General features: G+C 43.8%; 1 protein-coding gene across 1 annotated transcript in view; it reads left to right on the forward strand.

Annotated features, from left to right (window-relative positions):
• The first annotated feature begins 17 nt into the window (after positions 1–17).
• Rnf115 (ring finger protein 115) overlaps positions 18–22520 on the forward strand; it is a 67332-nt gene continuing 44829 nt past the window's right edge. The window contains exon 1 of the mRNA XM_052732061.1: positions 18–230. Within this exon, the coding sequence (XP_052588021.1) occupies positions 129–230 (102 nt within the window). The 5' untranslated portion in view covers positions 18–128. The remainder of the gene's footprint in view (positions 231–22520) is intronic.

The raw sequence follows: 22520 nt of genomic DNA on the forward strand, positions 1-22520 counted from the left end.
CGGCGGCGGCGGCGGCGGCGGCGGCGGCGGCGGCGGCGGCGGCGGCGGCGGCGACCGCAGCCCAGGAGGTAGCGGCCTGGGGAGGGACTGCCGGCCGCCCTTTCGGACATCCGCGGTGGAGGCGAAACATGGCGGAGGCCTCGGCGGCGGGGGCGGACGCGGGCTCCGCTGTCGCCGCGCACCGTTTCTTCTGCCACTTTTGTAAGGGCGAGGTCAGCCCCAAACTACCGGTAAGAGCCCCGTGTGTCCCGCCCTCGGGCGCCGCGTAGGTGCTTGGCCACGAAGGCTGGAAACGGGGTCTTAGGCTGCCTGCACACCCCTGATGCCCCTGACACCGGTGTCCTCGCTACCTGCTGCCCCGCTGTCTCCTGGCACTGGCAGCAAATGCTAGGCGTCAGGGCCCGGGTCGGTCACTCCTGCCCAGCCCGCATTTCCGCGGCGCGTCCAACCTGCCCCTCATTTCGCTTCCGCTCTTGAACACCACCCCCATCTTTTTTTTTTTTTTGTCCTTCCTCGGTGAATTCTCCGCCGAGTCTCCGCTCAGTCGGCTTGCAGGACTCTTCCTGGTCTCCTTTCCGCGATGACCTATCCCCCGCGTACTCTTTTCGTGGTTGCGGCTCACCTTCCTCTCTTTTTCTTCCCCACCACATCTCAACCGGATCCTCCCCCTTCCGCATCCTCAGTGAGACAAAATAGCGGATTGCCGGGGAGGACTCCCTCGTAGGTTGTGTTGAAGTACGGAAAGAGGAGGTTTGGAAGGTAACAGGGAAGAGGGAGATGTTGTTCTTCAGTGGTTCCTGGGTACTTGTGAAAGTGAAAATAGCTGTGTACTAATGACTTGCAGACCGTCTGCGCTCCCTGTTGCTATTGAAGGAAATGGCTTTAGGAAGAAAGCAAGACGTACTGTTTCAGCTTAGTTTATTTTAGATGTCACGCTGCCAGTGTCTTTAGCTCCACTTTCCAAGCCCACCCCTTCATTCTTTCTGTTCAGAAAGAAAAAAAAAATACAGGACACAATGTTGGGGACTGCTTTCCTCTGCTATAAAATTGGTTCTCACTCGTTTCTGCTAGGCTGTCAGCCAATAGAAAGCCAATAGAAAGAGAGGAAAACGCTTCTGCAGCATGCTAGCCAGTGCGAGCAACCCCCAAACCAGAAGCTCCTTTGGGTTGGATTGTAGTTACTGTGGAGAGACTGGCAAGGTGAATGTTAGTCATACATTTGACTAATTGTCTTTGTCCAATTATAGTTCTTTTTCTTGGGGGGGGGGTGTCGAGGTTCTGTCTTTAAACGGGTGGCTGTGTTATAGTTTATTTTATATTTATGGTATCTTGAATACACTCTTTCTGTTTGTTTGCTTTTTGCATCAGGGTCTTACCATGTAGTCCTGGAACTCTATTCAGACTAGGCTGACCTCGAACTCACAGGGATCCTCCTGCCTCTGCCTCCCGAGTGCTGGGATTAGTGGTGTGCACCACTGCACCTGGCTTTGAATGCACTCTTAGGAGTAGGCCTACTAAGTTTGTGTTTCTGTTTTATTTTTTAGAAGCACAAATGGAGTCCAGTGAATAAGGACTTCAGTTAAAAGTTGTGCTGGAGGCAGCTAAGACATTTCCTTTTCTGTTTGTTCCACCTCCAGCTCATAATTAGCTTCATCTCATGCCGACTGGTTTCACTGACTGTCTTCACTGTATGCTGATGTGCTGTCTGCCATGTTTCAGTTTGGGAAAGAATGTGTATCTTATTTTTTTCCAGCAGATACTAGAACTCTCACTACAGAGAAGGAGTATGGAATCTAGCCACTGTGTGTAACACCGGTGACATGTTATTAAAAGTGATTGATGCCTTGTTAAAACATTACGGCTTTTGCCTTTGGCTGTGTAAGTGTGCATTCACCGATTTGCCCTTCAGAGTGAGAAGACATACTCTACATGTATTTTTCTATTGATTACCTGAAGTCTTTATTTCAAAGGGATGATTTGAAAGCTTTTTAGGTATTTTTCCTAAGCCTTAGATAGATGCATGGATGATCTTTGTTGGTCTTTTTACTCTGATTTATTGCTTGTCAGGCCTCACTTGTAAATTGAAGCTTATCAGTGTTTAATGTAACCAAATGCTGTCTGTGTACAGACAGGACGGACGCCTGGAGGTGAGGTGAAAGCATGTGTGGTTCTGTGTACAGACAGACAGGATGGACGCCTGGAGGTGAGGTGGAAGCATGTGTGGTTCTGTGTACAGACAGACAGGACGGACGCCCTGGAGGTGAGGTGAAAGCCTGTGTGGTTCTGTGTACAGACAGGATGGACGCCTGGAGGTGAGGTGGAAGCATGTGTGGTTCTGTGTACAGACAGGATGGACGCCTGGAGGTGAGGTGGAAGCATGTGTGGTTCTGTGTACAGACAGGACGGACACTCTGGAGGTGAGGTGGAAGCATGTGTGGTTCTGTGTATAGACAGGATGGACGCCTGGAGGTGAGGTGGAAGCATGTGTGGTTCTGTGTACAGACAGACAGGATGGACTCCCTGGAGGTGAGGTGGAAGCATGTGTGGTTCTTGTTCTTAAGGTAGACAAGGCAAACAAGGAAAAATGAGCAGTCACCACGCATTGCTTAGGGATGGACAAGTTCTGAGAAGAGTTAAGTGGTTTTCATGCTTGTGCAACCTTTGCAGTCTACGTAGATAAACTAAAGTGCGTCGTGGTCTTGAGGATTGAAGCAGGCCTTTATACACACTAGGCAAGTAAGTGTCTGCCACTGAACTGTCTTAAGGTATTTACTTATTTATTTCCTCTTATGTAGATAGTGCTGGCTAGTTTTGAGCTCAAGAACTTCCTGCCTAAGCCTCCTGTTATTGGATTACAAGCAACAAACACCCTTTCACCCCCCACCCCAGCAACATGATTTCTCTTTTTGAGACAGGATTTCTCTGTGTAGCCCTGGCTGTCTTGGAACTCAGATGTAGACCAGGCTGGCCACAAACTCAGAAATCTGCCTGCCTCTACCTCCTGAGTGGGATTATAGGCGTGTACCACCACTGCCTGGCTAGCAACATGTTTCTTAATGGAACTATCCTGTAATGTCTCTATGAAGTCAGTGATTCACAGAAAGGTTATGTAGTGCATGGCAGCCAAGTGAGGACAGAGAATATGTGGTTTCGGTTTTAGAGTGGAAGATATGGTTTCATTGGTGTCGTTGGAGAACTATGACAGAGGAGGTGGAGTTGAATGTCTTTTGAAGGACAGGTATAATTTCAGCTTGAGAATAAGCAAGACTGGGAGGTAAGAAACAAAAGTATGGGTCGAGGAAGAAAGGAGACTACTGAGTAAATATTTGTTGTCTTTAGCTGACAGATTTGTTGTTATGGGGTACAATGTGATGTTCGATATGAATACATAGTGGAATGGCTAAGTCAAACTATTAATTGACTTTGACATACATTATCTCACACTTTTCAATTTTTATTATTTACGTGTGTGTGTGTGTGTGTGTGTGTGTGTGTGTGTGTGTGTGTGTGTATGCTCATAAATGGGTACCATGGTGCCAATGTGGAGGTCAGAGGACAACTTTCGTAAGTCATTTCTCTCCTTCTACCACATGGATCCTGTGGGGGTCAAACTCAGGTAGGTAGATTGGCAGCAAGTGCCTTTACCCGCTGAGCTGGCCCCACCTCACATACTTTGGATTCGTGGTTTGGACACTTACCAAGTCTGCTGTTTTAGCAATTTTTAAATTCCATGTTAATTGTAGTCACTATGTTAAACAGTAGTTAATCAGCGTTGTTATGTATTTTTAGGAAAAGCTACAGTGAAGTCAAATTAGTTTTTTTTTTTTTTGTTGTTGTTGTTTTGTTTTTTTCTGAATAGGCTCTCTCTATTTAGTTCTGGCTGTCCTAGAATTTGCTCTGTAGAGTAGGCTGGTCTCCAACTCACAGAGAAATCTTGCCTCTGCCTCCCAAGTGCTGGGGTTAAAGGTATGTGTGCCACCATGCCTGGTTGTTGTTTTTCGAGAGAGAGAGAGTTTCACTGCATAATCCAGCCTGTCTTGGAGCTTAATATGTAGATCAGGCTGGCCTTAAACTCACAGAGATCCACTTGCCTCAGCCTTTGGAATGCTGGGATAGCAGGGTTCCTCTAGCATAGGTCTTTATTTCTTTTTTTTATTTACTTATTTTCTTGTGGTGTTTTTATTTTTATTTATTTATTTATTTATTTATTTATTTTTGAGACAGTGTCTCACTATGTAGCCCTTGCTGTCTTGGACCTCACTCTGTAAACCAGGCTGGCCTCAAATTCACAGAGATCTGGTTGCCTCTGCCTCCCTAAGGCTGAGATTAAAGGTGTATGCCACTATGCCCAACTTCAGAATTTAAAAATACAAGATTATGATTACATTGTCTGAAGAATTCAGGTTTATAGATGATAGAGTAGAATGGCATTATGTATTTTTTTGATCATCAGATGATAGAAGAAATACTTAAAGGAGATTTCTAGAAGCTTTTACTTCATCTGCCTATTATTGGAGCCAAAAACTCATGGGAGTAATTATGCTACATTGAAAGGATGACTGGGGCTGGAGAGATGCTCAGCAGTTGAGAGCTCTGGCTGCTCTTCCAGAGGACCTGGCTTTGGTTCCCAGCACTCACATGGCAGCTCACAGCTGTCTGTGGCTCCAGTTCCAAGGGATCCAACACCTTTATGCGAATGCACATGAAATAAATAAAAAGAAAGAAAGAAAGGATGACTGGACAGAATTCCACAGAGGGCTATTTCAAGGAACGTAAAGGTGTGCTCTCTCCCCATATACTACTGCCCTCCCCCATTCTCCTTTCAATAGAGGTCTTACAAGGTTGAATCTGGTAGTGATAATTATATAGTAGAGTAGCCTGCATTGGATATTGATGAGACTAGTGTGATTCTTAATGTTTCATGGAAATTAGGGCGTTTCCCAAATCCAGATGACAGACAAGTCTAGTTGAAGACTGCGGGGATATTGCTTACCCCTGGCTCAGCCAAAAGGGACTGGTGGATTTCTCACTTCCTAGTTCTCTGTTATCTTTGATCTAATAAATGTCCTTCTTTTTAGTAAGTAATGTTATCTCATTTGGATCTTTACCAACTACTTAAGCAGGGCAGGTATTAATCATTGTGTTGACTTGTAATGGCTCCAATACAGGAAAACGTTTTGAGCATCTCATAATAAAGGTAGCTAAATGGTACATTTCTTTAAGAATTTATACTACTCAACTGGAGGAAAAATTAGTGATTTGAGGTAAGTTTCAAAGATGCTAATCATTAAATTACCTTACTCTGTTATCTGTGACTTAATATCTGTAATGTCAACATGATTAGTATCTATCAATTACTTACTAATTTTACTGAATGGGGGATAACAGTGTTTTGAGAGCTTTTTTCTATTTTGTTTAAAAAATTGTTTTAAATTTATTTAGTCTGTGTGTGTGTGTGTGTGTGTGTGTGTGTGTGTGTGTGTGTGTGTGTATCAGTGTGCTTATGCAGTGATGCATATGTGGAGGTCAGAGGACAACTTGTGGAGTTGGTTCTCTCCTTCTATTAGATGCAGGTCCTGGGGACCGAGCTCAGGTCGTCAGACTTGGTGACAAGTGCCTTTATACTCTGAGGAATCTTGCTGGCCCATTTTTTTTTTTTTTTTGAGAGAGGGTCTCATGTAGCCAGGCTGCTTCCAAATTGTAGTGGAGGGTGGCTTAGAACTCCGGATTCTTTTCTCTCCTGCTTGGATTAGAGATGTACTCCCACCACTAGCAGGCCATGCTCTTTTGAGGTCTTTAAGGAGCTGTAATGGGCTGGGGATATGGCTCAACAGCTGAGCTCCTGCCTAGCTTGTGGAGGGCCTTTTGTTCAATCCCTAGTACTTTAGTTGCTATAGTGCTGCATGCCTGTGACCCCAACACTTGGGAGGTGGAGCAGGAGGATCAGGAATTCAAGATCATTCTCTGCTATATAAGTATATGTGAGTTCAAGGCCAGCCTGGGACACATGTGATCCTGTTCAGAAAAAAAAAAAAAAGGTTCTAGTGCTATAAAATGCAGTGCTGTGTTTGAACATAAAGTGTCAGCGAGTGTGTTTCACGTAAGATCAAGAAATAGCATTGTTTTGTGTGTGTGTGTGTGTGTGTGTGTGTGTGTGTGTGTGTGTGTGTGTGTGATATGTATGTATATGGGCATGCACATCATGGCACCTGTGTGAAGGTTTGAGGACAACTTTGGGAGCTAGTTCTCTCATTCTCCCGTGGGTCTCAGGGATCGAATTCTGACCAGGCTTCTGTGACTTCAAACTCACTCTGTAACTCAGGATAACCTTGACCTTCAGATCCTAGTGCCTCCACCTCTCAAGTGCTGGGTGCTGGAATTACAGATGTGCAAGACATATTCTACTTATTTTAGACAGTGTTTCACTCTGTAGTCCAGGCTGGTCTGGAACTCATTATCTCAGTGTGCAGCTTAGGCTGCCTTGAACCCTTGGCAGTCTTCTTGCCTCAGTGTTAGGATTACAGGTATGAACTGCTAGGCCTTAGCCAATCGGTACTTTTAAGGGTGGGAGGTTAGTTTATAGCCTCCAAATTCAGACTAGCACATACCTATGTGTATATTGGGGAATTTTGCAGGACTTTCTCAGTATGAGGAAGGAAAAAAAACCCTTAAGCTTATTGCAGATAAAGTTCCTTTGGGAGCATAAATGCTGACAGGATGTTACCACTTTGTGTTTCTATTGTTTAGTTGGCTTTTTAGTAAAAGTAAAATGACCTTTACTTTTGTTCGGATTCAGGCAGCCAGCTTGTGAGGAGAGCTGGGTTGCTTCTTTTTTCTGTATTGTCAAATTAGAAGGGATTTAATAATAAGTGTGCATTTCATCTTTCCACAGCTTAGTTCTAAGAAATGAAAGAGAGATATAGCACAGTGGAGTTTGATTGGGGGCCATTTTGCTCTTCAGGGAACATTTAGCAATTTCTGTAGACATTTCTGATTTTACAGCTGGGAGCTGGGGGAGGACTGCAGCTGTCATCTGGTAAGTAGCAGACAGAGCTGCTGCTAAACCTGCTGTAGGCCCAAATGTCAAGAATGCTGAGGGTGTGAGAAGCCCTGGTAATGAAGAAAAGGATGACTTGATGGGCATTTTCTCAGTGTGCTAGCGGTGCTTAAGGTTTTGTTCCAGGGTAGTTTTTATTTCTAATTTTGGGATCTTGATGAGAATTTTCAGTAAGATAATTGAGACAGTATAATTTGAGCCAAAGCTCTCATGGGAAAGGACTCTTTAGAACAGGGACTGGAGTTGGCTAGCTGGTGGCGGCCATTTCATCAGAGCAGATCTGTTAGGCTCACTTTCTCTCTGTGGGGAGTGAGACAAGAGGCTTGGATTACTTACCTAAGGTTATACACTGTAACCTAAAAGTATCCAATTTTTTGTTGGTTGGGAATTTAGTAACAGTGTATGTAATTTAGTAAAACAGTTGGGATTTCAGTCTGAAAACAAAAGGAAAAATACAACAATCCTAACTTTCCTGTAACTCACCTTGGTATTGTTTTCTTTTGTCTCTCTTGCACATTCTTGAGACGTTTCATATGCACAGTCGATCATCACATTGAGCTGTTAGTTTCTTTAAACTCTTCATTGAATGGGTGAATTGAAGTTATCAGTCTTCTTTTAACACTTTTAACACTTCCTGTGATACAAAGTGAATTTAAGAATACATATTAGGGGGCTGGAGAGATGGTTCAGTGGTTAAGAGCATCGACTGCTCTTCAGAGAACCTGGGTTCAATTCCCAGCACCTACATGGCAGCTCACAACTGTCTGTAACTCCAAGACCTGACACCCTCACACAGACATACATGCGGGTAAAACACCAATGCAGATAAAAAATAAATAAATTTTTTAAAAAAAGGGTACGTATTAGAAGCTGGAGTCACCTGCTGAGGGGTCTTTGCTTTACCTGGATAGTGATGACGAGAGGCAAGCAGCTCCAGCAGCTTTTGTATTCCCTAAGTGTCTGATAAATAGCAGCAAGTTGTGGCCGTCCTTAGACAGGAGCATTGGCAAGTGGTACCTCCAGTATTACAGGCCCCCATGCTGGCTTGGGTATTGCAGTCCTTGGCTCTTAGTGCAAGTCAGTTGTTACAGAACACAGGTTAGTATCTGAGACCTTTGGTCCGGAACACTTTCCTGTCCTGTACAACTTTTCTGCTGGTTTTTCTCTCTGGTTCCTTAACAGCCATTACTTGCTTCCCGCTCTCCTGTGGTCTTCCATGTCCCTACCTTCTACCTTGACTGCTTTTAAATTGTTCACTTGTCAGTGGCTGTTGCCAGAAGGACTTGAGGTACTACTAGCTTCTGTTGAAACAGCGTTAAGTAGGCAGGATACAGGAAGAGAGCCCTGGATACATATGGAGGCTGTCTAGGAACCTGGTACTGGGTGCAGCCGAGATTGCCTAGGTGCGAGTATACCCTCGTACTAGGGCAGGATCGGTAGGTGACTGGAATTCCAGGCAGAATCCCATGGGCAGCACAGTATGGATGCAGGTCTGTGGTGCAGCCAGTGGGTGGTTGAGATCTCCACAGGCGGCGGGCACTTCTTTGTCAGTGTCTGTCTCTGCTGTTTCTTCAGCTATCAAATGGTTGTGGGTGCTTTACACTGAGAAGCCAGACTCAGTGTGCTCAGAAACCAGATGCTGGTCCTATTACAAGCAGGCTGTATAGGAACCACATCGAGGATCAGAAGCTGCTTGGAGCTCAGAGGTTAAGGTCGAGGTCAACCCAGGAGTACAAACAGCACGCAGGTACAAGCTGCACTTCAGGCGTGGTGCCATTATTGTGTCGGTGCAGCTGCCAAGCACTGTGCAGCCCTTAGTGTACCCAAGGATTGGTTTGTCCGCATGCTGCTGGTCTCTGCTGCTCTCCATTTCCAGCTGAGCTTGCACATGCCCCAGAGCTAGTTCCAGATCCACCACTGGAACACCACAGGAAGGTAGCATAGGAATGTTGCTTAGTGGACTCACTGAGTGAGCTTGTGTCTAGTCTAGGAAATGTTTTTACCAGTCACAGCTGTTTGTTGGGCAGATCTCACCTTTCCTTCAGCACTAATCACAGTCATTAATGCCCGTGTTTTGACCCAATCATCAGTCGAAGTACTGTTTGACTGACAGTGCTTTGCTTAAGGCAATTTGGGCAGTAAGAGAGAGTGTAAGAATGACTAATTATGAGTGAGAGTCTCCTATCTCTAGCGTTCTTGCTTATTTGCAGGAAATCAAACGTAAGAAAGAGTGCTTATAATATAAACTTACGGAACTTATTAACACTGGGAACAATTATAACAGACTTTGAAAGCACTTAATAATGTTGTGTACCTGCCAAGTGCCCAGAGAGAAGTGGGTCTGACCGGCTTAGGAATGGAGCTGTGGAATCTTGATTGAAAGGCAGTACATGAACACTAGAGAGAAAGAGCTTTAAAAGGAGAGAGAGAGAGAGAGCTAGAGCGAGGAGGGGGGACCTTTATCAAAGTAGAAATACTTTAGATTATTTTTAGAGTTTCAAATATATAAGTTTAAGTTAGAAGCTGAAAGAATTATTTTTTTCTTCATTTGTTAGTAGCTCAGTTTTAAAAATTACATTTACTTGCTGTTTATGTGTGTTCATGTGTATGTGCACACAAATACATGTCATGGCACAGTTATGGAGGTCTGAAGATAACTTGCAGGAGGAGTTGGTTCTCTTCTGTCACTATGTGGGCCCCAGGGGTAGAACTCAGATCATGTGACTTGGTGGCAAGTTCCATGAGCCATCTCACCAGCTCAATAGTTCAAGTTACTTAGTGGTCCCTAACTACATATGTATTAGCCTGAAGCTTGTCAGCTCTCCTGATTTTAAATCAGAAATACTTTTCTTGTGTAAGTATGTCTTCAAGCCTTTTATTCCCCAAATGGACCAGCAAGTTTTGTCTTTCTTGAAAACATATTAAAACTAAATGTAGTGGCACATGTCTATTAATCCCAGCATTAATGTCCTTGTATTTGGAAGCTGTGATGGGAGAACTCTGAGGAATACAGATGTGTAGGTTGGAGGATTTAGAATTTGAGGTCAGCCTGGGCTACATAAGGAGATCCTGTTACAACAAACTAAATCATCAAAACAAAACAAAAAACCTAGTAGGCAGATACAGTGTTCTGTCTAGTAGACAGATACAGTACTGCTCATTGTCACTTTCTGGGATGTATAGAGTTATCTTTGGTTTTTGAGGCAGGGTCTTGCTATTTACCTGGCTGGCCTGGTATGCCTATATCCCCCTTCCCGTGTGTGTGTGTGTGTGTGTGTGTGTGTGTGTGTGTGTGTGTGTGTGTGTGTTGTACTCTTTGTTTTTTATTTTATTTATTTTATATGTATGAGCGTGATGTATATATGTGCACCATGTGTGTTTGGTGCTCTCAGAGGTCAGAAGAGGAAATCAGATCCTCTGGAACTGGAGTTGTGAATGTTTGTGAGCTCATGTATCAGAATAAACCTGGAATACAGCAGGCTCTAATAAAGTCACTGAATAAATGCAGAGACTACTGTTACTGCTGTTAGTTTAGTAGTGCCTATATTAGTATTACCAAATACAAGTTAACTTCATAGTTCTAAACTTCATAAATAAAAGCAATGACTGTGTAGATGTGTGTGTCCTCAAAAAGCAAAAACAAACAAACAAAAAACCCACACCCTATCAGACTTGGTGTAAATCTGAAACTCTTTTCTATTTATTTATTTATGATTTATTTTTTATTTTTTATTGTTTTTTTGGGAATTTCACATCATGCACCCTAATCCCACTCAACTCCTAGTCCCCCCATATCCACCCCTTATTTCTGTAGTGTTCCCCCCCAAAGAAAGCTAAGAGAATAAAAATAAACAATAAAAAAAAAAGAAAAACACTTCGCTCCTCCATCTCTCCGACTCTCCATTGCCTCTTCATTCATCTTAGCGGCACAGGGAGCTGCTGTGTATCACACAGTACACCCTTTTGTCCAAACAGCTTTACTTGCAAACGTTCATTGCGGAATGAGTTGTTGATACTCATTCTGACTCGATACACCATCAATACTGGAGCCCAGCTTGCATTCCTCTCTGATATCCTGCTGTTGCCCTGGGTGATGGAGATCCTGTGGCTATGGTTCAGCAGGATCAGTTCCATCACACACTCCAGCAGGTCATTGATGGGGTAGATGTTGGGGTGTGCCAACCCAAAGTTTTGGATGTGTGCCTGGGTGACAGCTGAGTCGGTCAGTGGAGGCTGCTGAGACCACTCCTCTCAGGTAAGGGGTGGAGCTAGCTCTCCCATGCCTGTGGTGAGGGTTGTGGGGAGCTTTCCCAAGTGTGTGTGTGGGAGCAGCTCTCCTGTTGGGGCAGGGCCATCATTGTCCGTTGTCCCGAGAGGCAGGGGTGGTGGAGAGATTGGGGTGTTATTCCCGGCCAGTGAGGGGTGGGGTCAGCTCAGCAGGGCCCTCAGTACTTCAACACATGGTTCAACACATGGTTTGCATGGGTCCCTGTGGTAACATGGGCAGCGGACATCCACACAGACTCCAGCTGCTGCAGGACCACAGATCTAGTCATGATCATCAGTTTGAGGCCAGATGTCACCATGGCCCTAGGCGGTAGTGTAGGCCTCTCAGATCCAGGTAGGCCTAGCAGCAGCATGGTTCCAAGGCTCCAACCTGGCCCCATGTGGCAGTTCAGACGCTGGGTCACACGGCCCCCCGTGACAATGGGAGCCACGGACTTCAACACAGACTCTGGCTGCATCAGGGCCATGGACCCAGAAATGGCCCCTAGCCACAGCTCGGCCCAGGCATCAATATGGCCCTGGGTGTCAGCACAGGCCACCATGATCTGCATGGTCCCAGCGGCAGCATGACCTTCAGGCACTGAAAACCTTAGGAGGGAAAATAAAGCACTAACCACTGACGCAGTGACTGATCATGTAATCTCAGCCCTGGCAAGGTCAAGACCAGCCTAGGTTACTTAGAGAAATTTTAAACCAAAAATAAAAGTTTTCTTTTATCCTTTAACGCATTGTGCATTATTGAACCTGTCAAGGCCTTAGTTTTTCTTTTGTTCCACAGAAGCCGAGAACCTATGGATTGCTGCCAGGTTAATATGGTTTGATCAAACAAGACCCCCTGAAAAATATCCTATGGGAACAGATGGCCCAGATGGTCCAGCGTTTCAGAGCACCTCTCTTGCAGTTTCCTCTGAATCCAGAAAGGCTTCAAGGCTGCTGGCTGAGATGATCCAGCCTCACAGAATACTCTAGTCAGGATTTGACCATAATCCTAAATTTCCTTTGCATCCCCATAAGATTACCAGCACCACCTATCAGTAGTAAGTAGTCTAGAGAACTATGTCCACATTTGCAAAGATAAATTATGGACATTTGTCATTTGTTTAGGGCCAGATAATGGATAATGCAAGTTGTTAAGGATAATGGTCAGAAAAAAGCTGAACAAAGGAGATTAGATTCAAGGATCTTATTCTAAAACGAAAAGGGGATATAGAAATGATAGGATAAAAGTATAGCTTATTCGGGGGCTGGAGAGATGGCTCAGAGGTTAAGAGCACTGGCTGTTCTTCCAGAGGTCCTGAGTTTCCAGAGGTCCTGAGTTCAATTCCCAGCAACCACATGGTGGCTCACAACCATCTGTAATGACATCTGGTGCCCTCTTCTGGCCTGTAGTCATATATACATGCTGTATACATAATAAATAAATAAATCTTTAAAAAAAAAAAAAAAAAAAAAGTATAGCTTATTGAACCTACTTTAATCCAAAGAACTATTAATCTTACCTATTTTGCATTAGTATGGATTTTGGTTTATTGATACAAATTTAAAGTTAATTTTGTTATACTGTGTGTATATATGTATATATATATGTGTATATATATATATATATTTCTATCTTTGTTTAAGGTATTATGTTTATGCAACTCATTTAAAGTTATATAATTGAGAAAACATATTAATAGTCATCTATGATGATCAAATTTATAGTCACGTTAAGTTTTCTAGGTAAACATAGATATATTTCAATTAGGTAGATAATCTTCAAACACTTCAAAGAATAGAATGTGGCATTTAAAATGTTTTAAAAACTAGCCGGGCGGTGGTGGCGCACGCCTTTAATCCCAGCACTCGGGAGGCAGAGCCAGGCGGATCTCTGTGAGTTCGAGGCCAGCCTGGACTACCAAGTGAGTTCCAGGAAAGGCGCAAAGCTACACAGAGAAACCCTGTCTCGAAAAAACCAAAAAAAAAAAAAAAACCAAAAAAAAAAAAAAACAAAAAAAAAACAAAAAAAACTTAGACTTCTGGACAGTGAGACACATCTGCTCCTGGCAGCACCAATTTACTTCAAAGAGGAAGATGGGCATCGAAGACATTCCATATGGAGTTTATCTTCTTCTTGGAAAAACTGACCATTTGGGTAGGAAACTGTTCTTCCCTGGACTGCTTGACAGTATGTTATATAAACTGGACATGCAGGACCCATGGGAAAATGACCACTGAACTTTGCCAAAAAAAGGCGAGATGGTCCTTCAGGTTCCTGCTTCACAGAAGAAACTGCCAGACATTCTGCAGGACACAGAAAAAAGTGACTGATGAACTTATTTAGCCAATAGGTGGAAGAGTCCTTCACATTTCCTGCTTTACTGAAAAGTCTGCCAGAGACTCTAGGCCTGTAGGCGGAAGATGGATGCCCCAGTGTTACAAAAGAACTCTGGGTGACTGTCCAGGCAGCCAGATACCTCTGTCATTTCTTGATGTTTAGAAGTTGCTTACAATGCACTTCCTGTTTACTCAGGTAATATTATATCCTTCTGGGGTCTTTGATGGAGTTGAAGACTAGATAGTTATAATTATAGTTTTCCTTAATCATGATAAGAGGTAAACTAGATACGAAGCTTTAGACTCACAAAAATAGGATAGATGATAGAGTATTTTCTTTAATTTTGCCAAATACAAATAGATTAAATATTATAACTGTAATTCTTGCTTGATAACTGTTTTGTTATATGTAATTTTACTATGTTAAAATGAAAACCTTCCTTTTTTTCATTATTTATTTATCTATCTATTATCAGCTTCGTACAGTATAAATTCTTATCCTAATAGTGAAATGTTTCATTGAGGCTTGCCCAGTAATTGAGTAAAACCAAAACTTATTATAAGCCACAGTCATCCTAGGGTCCCCCCTGCTATGTAGCCTCCCTGGTTTTGTGGGTTGCAGTCTGATTGTTCTTTGCTTTATATCTAGTATCCACTTATGAGTGAGTACATACCATGTTTGTCCTTCTGGGTTTGGGTTACCTCACTCAGAATGATATTTTCTAGTTCCATCCATTTGCCTGCAAATTTCATGCTGTCATTGTTTTTCTCTGCTGAGTAGTACTCCATTGTGTATATGTACCACATTTTCTTAATCCATTCTTCAGTTGACGGGCATCTAGGTTGTTTCCAGGTTCTGGCTATTACGAATAGTGCTGCTTTGAACATAGTTGAGCATGTATCTTTGTGGTATGATTGAGCATTCCTTGGGTATATGCCCAAGAGTGGTATGGCTGGGTCTTGAGGTAGATCGATTCCCAATATTCTGAGAAACTGCCATACTGATTTCCATAGTGGTTGTACAAGTTTGCATTCCCACCAACAGTGGAGGAGTGTTCCCCTTGCTCTGCATCCTCTCCAACATAGACTGTCATTAGTTTTTTTTTTTTTTTTTTTTTTCGAGATAGGGTTTCTCTGTGTAGCTTTGCGCCTTTCCTGGAACTCACTTGGTAGCCCAGGCTGGCCTCAAACTCACAGAGATCCGCCTGGCTCTGCCTCCCGAGTGCTGGGATTAAAGGCGTGCGCCACCACCGCCCGGCTGTCATTAGTGTTTTTGATCATAGCCATTCTGACAGGTGTAAGGTGGTATCTCAGAGTTGGAAAACCTTCCTTTTTGATTAGACAGAAAAGGGGAAGTGCTGTGGGATGGTCTTTCTGTATGCTGTGAATGTGTGTTGCTACCATTGGTTAATAAAGAAGCTGCTGTGGCTTATGGCAAGGCAGAATACAGCCAGGCGGGGAATCCAAGCAGAGAGACAAGGGGAAGAAGGTGGAGTCAGAGGAGATGTCAGTCCACTGCCCAAGGAGCAACATGTCAGCAGATCAGTAACACCATGGCCACATGACAAAACATAGATTGATAGATATGTTTAATTTAAGATGAAAGAGCTAGCTAGCAAGAAGCCTGAGCCATGGACCAAACAGTTTGTAATTAATATTAAGCCTCTTACTGGTTATTCGGGTACTGGCAGGCAGGAAAGGTATATCCTGCTCCATGTATGTTTGTGCACCATGTGCATGCAATACCCATGGAGGCCAGAAGAAGGCATCAGATCCCTTGGGACTGGAATTACAGGTGGTTGTGAGCCACCAGGTGGTGCTGGGAATTGAAGCCCAGGGTTTCTGGAAGAGCAGCTAGTGCTCTTAATTGCTGAGCTCTCTCTCCAGCTCCTTGATGTAGGGCAGGCTGGTCTCAAACTGGAGGGAATTATACTGCTTAGAGCTGGAATTATAGGTGTTTGCTACCCTGATGTTTTGATATCCACGTACATATTGAAATGATAATCTGTCCTACTTTGAGTAGTTTCAGATTCCTTACTCTTGACAGCTTAGGCTATTCAGAAACATGGTTTAATTCTTATTTTGAGGTAAAGTACCTAAAATTAGGATATTCGAAAGGTTCATTTTATGTGCTTTTACTTCCCTAACTGCTGCAGTATGCTTTTATAAAACATATTCTTTTTGTTGTTGTTATTGTTTGTTTGTTTTGAGACAGGGTCTTATTAAGTAGTTCTTGCTGTCCTGAACTTGCTATGTAGACCAGGCTGGCCTTGAACTCACAAACATCTGTCTGCCTCTGTTTCCTGAGTGTTGGGATTAAAGGCCTGTGTTCCCACACCTTTAAAGAGTTAAATTTATTCTTTGAAACTTTCATACATGTATATGATGTGTTTTGAGGGGTATTTATCTTTATTGTATGTATATGGGTATCTTGCCTGCACATACATATATGCATCATCTGTGTTCCTGGTGCCCAGGGAGGCCAAAAGAAGGCATCAGGTCTCCTAGAATTTGAGTTACAGACCGTTGTTAACTGCCATGTGGGTGCTGGGAATTGATTGAACTCAGGACCTCTGGAAGAACAGCCAGTGCTCTTAACTGATGAGTCATCTCTCCACCTCCCATATTTAATGTATTTTGATCTTATCCACCCACCACTACTTCCTTCCTACTTCCTTCAGAAACTCTTTAACTGACTTCCCTCTTGACTCCATGTCGTCTTTTATTTTTAGTGGTAGTAGTCCCCAGACTGCACTTAGTGCTGACCATATGCTCATGAGTGTGGGTCATCCATGGGGGTATGGCCAACCTACCAGCGGCCGCATCTCCAAACAACGGCCAGTGGCTCCCCATCTCAGGGTGGGATCTCAGCAGCTCTTCCCAGTCCATGCTGGGATTGTGTAGATGTAACCAACCGTCTTATTAAATAAGAAACACAGAACCAATGCAAAGAAGAAAGCCAAGAGGTCAGAGCTAAGAGCCTTGCCCGCCTGCTGCAGCTATCCTCTTCAGCCAAGAGACCTCTCCGAAAGAGACCTGCTTTCTGTCTGTTTGTCTTTATATAGACTTTCTGTTCTGTCTTCTCATTGGTTGTAAAACCAACCACATGACTGCCTCGTCACTGTCTGTTGGCTCTATCCTTGACCACACAGAGATCTACCTAGCTCTGCCTACCAAGTGCTGGGATTAAAGGTGTGCACCACCAACGCCCAGCTTTTGCTATGGCTGTAATAGCTCTGACCCCCCGGGCAACTTTATTTATTAACATACATTTAAAATCACATTTCAGTACAAATAAAATACCACCATAGGATTGTAAAAGATTTGTTTAAAATGTTTAAATGTGTGTATTTTGTCTGCATGCATATCTGCATGCCTGTGTGGAGGTCAGAAGAGAATGTCAGATCCTCTGGAACCAGAGTTATAGAGGGTTGTGAGCCACCATGTAGATGTTGGGAACCCAACCCAGGTTCTCTGGAAGAGAAGTAAGTGCTCTTAACCACTGAGACATTGTTCAAGCCCCCATGCTAGAACTTTGACTGCCTTGATCTTGTGCAAGTTTTGTGCAGGCAGTCACAGCTTTGAATTAATGCATGTGTGTTATTGTTATTATTTTTTTTAAAGACAAGGTTTCTCTGTGTAGCCCTGTCTGTCTGTCTGGAACTTGCTCTGTAGACCAGGCTGGCCTGGCCTGAGATCCACCTGCCTCTGCCTCCCTAGTACTGGGATCAAAGGCATGTGCCACCACACCCATGGCTATGTGTTGATGTTATATGTAGAAGACAGTTTTTCTCAGCTCTTCTTTCCATGCTCTCTTACTTTTTTTCTGCTCACTCTTCCTCCTTATTCTCTGAGCCTTGAATGGGAACGGTTGACAGAGATGACTCATCTGTGACTGAGTACTCATAGTTACTTATTCTCAGCATTTTGTTAAAGTTGGAGTCTCTGCATTAACCACTGCAAAAAGCAACTTTTCTGACCAAGTTGAGAACACAAATCTGTGGGTAGAAACAACACCTATAGCCTGTGACCTCCTCACCCAGCAGCTTTTGACCAAGTTTACAGTACTAGACATAAAATCCCTAGAGCAGGATTCCTATCCAATCAGAAAACAGTTGGTTACCCCTACAGTCATCAAGCTACTATTATGTCAGTGGGTACAGCTTGCTTGGAGGGATGGTATTGTAGCGTGTAGGGTTTGGCAATAGGTAAGACCATTGAATCTTTTCTCCCTTAGAAGCCCACATAGCACCTTCTAGCACCATGAAAACTAACCAGCAAGGAGTGTTTCCTGGTTAGTTTGAGATTGATTTATTAATTTGGTGCAACCAAAATGGGTGGTATCTTCAGCAGTGGGGTCTTACCATTTTGCTATGATGGTCATCTAGCAGCAATGGCGATGGTCTATGTTGTTTTGGATGTCTCTGTGCCATCCTGATCAATAACTTGTTGGGAGGTATATAATACCTGGCATTGAGATTTTAATTAAATAGTCTATGTCTTCTGTGAGCAGTATTACCCACCCATGCAGGGTACCTCTTATCAAATGCCCTTTCAAACACACACACACACACACACACACACACACACACACACACACACGATTTGTTATTTTTTTTTAAAGATTTATTTATTTATTATGTATACAGTGTCCTGCCTGCATGTATACCTGCATGCCAGAGAGGGCACCAAATCTCATTGCAGATGGTTGTGAGCCACCATGTGGTTGCTGGGAATTGAACTCAGGTCCTCTGGAAGAGCAGCCAGTGCTCTTAACCTCTGAGCCATCTCTCCAGCCCCCCAAGTTACTTTCTTTTTGAGCAGTGCTTGGTAAACAGAGTTTGGAATATATTTTGCTGAGTGAATGTTGTCAGTTTTGGAAGAAGTTTCTTTTTGGCTAAACAGGCTAAATTTTATCTTTGAACTATTATGGTGCATATCAACGTGTAGTTGGTTTTTTCTTTTTCCTTCACTCTTTGGTGGCCCGGCACCCAGCTCCCAAATAAATACACTGAGACTTATTCTTACTTATGAATGCCTGGCCCTAGCCAGCTTTTCTAACTTAAATTATCCCGTTTCTCTTTAACTACGTTTTGCCTCTTGGCTTTTTACCGTTTTTTATTCTGTATATCCTTCTTTCCTTCTTACCCCGTGGCTGGCTGTGTGGCTGTGTGGCTGTGTGGCTGTGTGGCTGCGTGGCTGGGTGGTTGTGTGGCTGTGTGGCTGTGTAGCTGTGTGGCTGTGTGGCTGGCCGCTGGCGTCCTCCTCCTCTTTTCCTTTTCTCACTTTCCCCCTTCCCTTGATCCTAGATTTCCCTCCTATTTATTCTTTCTGCCTGGCAGCCCCACCAAGCCCTCTCCTGCCTACCTATTGGCTGTTCAGCTCTTTATTAGACCAATCAGGTGTTTTAGACAGGCAAAGTAACACAGCTTCACAGAGTTAAACAAATGCAACATAAAAGAATGCAACATATCTTTGCATCATTAAACAAATACTCCACAGCATAAACACGTGTAACATATCTTAAACTAATATTCCACAACATCGATGTTAATGATTCATATTGTACTGAACATTGTGACATACCAGTAGCCATAGTACTTGGTAGAGGCAGGACAATAAGGAGTTTGAAAAACTTGAAATATGTAATTTTGTGGATTGTTTACCATTTTCTCTGTTACTGAGTTGTTGCTTTAAGTTGGGGTAAGCAAAAGTACTGTAATTAAGTCTTGGTGGTGTCGAGGTGGCTCCATGGGTAAAGCACTTGCTGTGCCCACCCAATAACCCGAGTTTGTTTCTAGAACCCATGTAAGGTGGATGGAGGGAATGACTCCACAGAGTTGTCCTCTGACCTTCACATGGATACCATGGCACATGTGCTCACACACATGTTAATAATAATAAATAAAAAATAATAATAATATATTAAAAAAGTTCAATCGTGCCTATGTCATGTTATATGAGGTTAAATGTTTCTAGGGGTGTGTGTGTGCACGCCAGCTCCAGGAATCCTCTTGTCTCTGTCTCCCCAGCATTGGGATTACAAACACACAGTTGTGTGTGTGTCCTCCCCCCCCCCAGTTTTTTAAATGTGAGTGCTAAGGATCTGAACTAGGTCTTCTGCTTTACTAATGAATCATCTTCTCATTCTCAGGCCTGCCCCTTTATCCTCTCATGCTGGAGTTAGAGATGTGCCCCACCCTGCCTAGTTTTTGTTTACTTTTCTTCTCTGATTAATTCTTACCATTTAGCTTTAATTTTTTTTTTTAAGATGGTTTGGCTTATTTTCCATTTGACTGGGCTTGTACCCAGGAACACTTTGTCCTGTGACCTGCTTTTCTGTCTTTCTACACAATGAGTTAAAGGAGGGTGGTTGATTCCACTGTCTCGTTTGGAGTCCCTGGTGCCAGTGTTCAGTCATGGCCTGGAGGGAAGAAATAAGTGAAGGTTGTGAATGTCGCTATTCCTCGAGTGTCAGCTCTGACAGTAGCCATCTCTCCACGGACAGCAGGCAAGTACGCTGTTACTGTGCCAGATCCCCGCCTGGCACGTTGTCTGCTTTTTCTTAGTGGCTAAAAGAACAGTTTCTTTTAAAATGTCTTCAATTCAGAGAACTATTTTCAAAGTGCTTACCTAGAATTTGGCTTTTTATTTTTATTTTTTTGAGATAGGGTCTCACTGTAGTCCAGGTTAGTCTCCTCAGTGCTGGGATTAGAGGCATGAGATACCATGCAAACTTTTCGTTATTCCAAGTGAGTGGTTGGATCCGTGAATTAGAAGGATAAGTTTATTACTTTTTCCTGAGGGAGGGTTGGGAGAAACAAAGTCTGGAGGACGGTGTCATGTTGTTGAGACGGGTCTTTCCTGTCTCCACAGAACTCAGGAGCTTTTTGCCTTGGAATTCAGCTGACACTCTTTTTTTTTTTTTTTTAATTAAAAGATATATATTATTTTACTCGTGTGTGTGTGTGTGTGTTCGTGTGTGTGTGTGTGTGTGTGTGTGTGTGTGTGTGTGTGTGTGAGAGAGAGAGAGAGAGAGAGAGAGAGAGAGAGAGAGACAGAGACAGAGAGAGACAGAGAGAGAACAGAGAGAGAGAGACCAACCAGAGGAGGGCGTCCGATCTGCTGGAGCTGGAGCTCCAGGTGGTTGTGAACTGCCTGACATACTGACATACTGACGTACTGACGTACTGATGATGTACGTGCTGGAGACTGAACTCTGGTCCTCCACAAGAGCGGTAAGTGCTCTTAACTCCAGAGTCATCTCTTCAGCTCCACAGCAGTTGGTGCTCTTGAAAAGGGAAAAAATTGCCGGGCAGTGGTGGCGCACGCCTTTAATCCCAGCACTCGGGAGGCAGAGGCAGGCGGATCTCTGTGAGTTCGAGGCCAGCCTGGGCTACCAAGTGAGTCCCAGGAAAGGCGCAAAGCTACACAGAGAAACCCTGTCTCGAAAAAACCAAAAAAAAAAAAAAAAAAAAAAAAAAAAAGAAAAGGGAAAAAATAGAGTCTGGCCTGACAAGGAAAAATGGAACCAAACTCTAGAATAAAGCAGGGTCTCCTGGCAGCAGTGGCACACACCTTTAATCCCAGCACTTGAGAGGCAGAGCCAGGTGGATCTCTGAGTTCGAGGCCAGCCTGGTCTACAAATCGAAAACCAGGACAGGCACCAAAACTACATGGAGAAACCCTGTCTCAAAAAAACAAATAAACAAAAAGACAAAACAAAACAAAAAAGCAGGGTCATTGACCTATAGTTATCAGTTGGCTTGGAATTAAGGTATTTTCTTAGGAGCTGTGATGAGTTTAAAACATTCATAATCCTGATTTCTTTCTTTTTTTTAAATTTTTATCATTAAGAAAATTTCTATTCATTTTACATACCAACCACAGATCCCCCTTCCTCTCTCTTCCCACCTCCTAGCTTCCCTCCCAACCCCTCCCCCCCATTCCCACCTCCTCCAAATCAAGGTCTACCATAGGGAGTCAATAGAGCATGGTACATTCAGTTGAGGCAGGTCCAAGCCCCACCCCCCGTACCAGGGCTGTGCAAGGTGTCACACCTTAGGCACTGGGCTCCCAAAAAGCCCGCTCATGCACCAGGGAAGGATCCCCCTGCCTGTAGCCCCCCCCCCCACAGTTCAAGCTAAACAGCTGTCTCACATATCCAGAGGGCCTAGTCCAGTCCCATGGGGGCTCCATAGCAATTGGTCCACAGTTCATGGATTTCCACTAGTTTGGCTGGCTATCTTTGTACGTTTTCCCATCATGATCTCAATGTTTTTTGCTCATAGAGTCCCTCCTCTCTCTCATTGACTGGACTCTTGGCACCCAGCCATGGATCTCTGCATCTGCTTCCATCAGTTACTGGATGAAGGCTCTATGATGACAGTTAGGGTATTCACTAATCTGGTTACCGGAGTAGGCCAGTTCAGGCACCCTCTCGACTATTGCTAGTAGTCTAAAGTGGGGCCATCCTTGTGGATTCCTGGGAACCTCCCTAGCACGCTGTTTCTCCCTATTCCCATGATGTCTTCATGGTAACCCAGACCCAGAAGGACAAACATGGTATGCACTCACTCATAAGTGTATACTAAATGTAAAGCAAAGGATACCCAGACTGCAACCCTCAGCTCCAGAGAAGCTAGCTAACAAGAAGGACCCTAAGAGGGACACATAGATAGCCCAGTGAAGGAGAAATAGATGAGACCTACATGAGCAAACTGGGGGTGGGGGCTAATGGAGGGCAAGGAATGGGGGATGAGAACATAAGGAAGTGGGAGGTTCGAGCTGGGACAGGGACAGAGTGGGAGAGCAAGGAAAGAGATACCATGATAAATGATCCTGATTTCTAATTAGGACT

Source organism: Peromyscus californicus, unplaced genomic scaffold (genome assembly GCF_007827085.1).
Source record: "Peromyscus californicus insignis strain IS unplaced genomic scaffold, ASM782708v3 Scaffold_9__1_contigs__length_137607984, whole genome shotgun sequence".
In the NCBI taxonomy this organism is placed as follows: Eukaryota; Metazoa; Chordata; class Mammalia; order Rodentia; family Cricetidae; genus Peromyscus; species Peromyscus californicus.